Source organism: Penaeus monodon, chromosome 24 (assembly GCF_015228065.2).
Source record: "Penaeus monodon isolate SGIC_2016 chromosome 24, NSTDA_Pmon_1, whole genome shotgun sequence".
NCBI classification, from domain to species: Eukaryota; Metazoa; Arthropoda; class Malacostraca; order Decapoda; family Penaeidae; genus Penaeus; species Penaeus monodon.
In genome coordinates, this window is record NC_051409.1 from 4581683 (window position 1) to 4581930 (window position 248).

General features: G+C 63.3%; 1 protein-coding gene and 1 long non-coding RNA gene across 2 annotated transcripts in view; one reads left to right on the forward strand and one right to left on the reverse strand.

Moving 5' to 3' along the window:
• Positions 1-248, reverse strand: part of LOC119588487 — a 69297-nt gene that overhangs the window by 43592 nt on the left and 25457 nt on the right. The gene's annotated exons all lie outside the window — the stretch shown is intronic.
• The window catches only part of LOC119588486 (lysosomal acid glucosylceramidase-like), a gene marked incomplete at its 3' end in the record, with an annotated part of 75173 nt that overhangs the window by 4244 nt on the left and 70681 nt on the right, over positions 1-248 (forward strand). The window contains 1 exon segment of the mRNA XM_037937133.1: positions 29-223. Within this exon segment, the coding sequence (XP_037793061.1) occupies positions 29-223 (195 nt within the window).

A 248-nucleotide genomic window follows, 5' to 3' on the forward strand; every position in this document is an offset into this window, starting at 1 on the left:
TACCATGACCTATCCCCGCCCCCCCCAGGAGCCGGCGAACCCTGCTTCGCCCGCAGCTTCGGTCAGGACAGCGTGGTGTGCGTCTGCTCTGCCCGCGGGTGTGACCTCCCCGGCCGGCTGACCTTTCCTGACCCCGGCCACTTTACCGTCGTGACCTCTTCTCGCGATGGCCTCAGGTTCCATGTGGAGACGAAGGAGGTCGATGATTTTGGGGAGGAACAAGGTTGGCTGAGCGGTGTTTTTTGTGG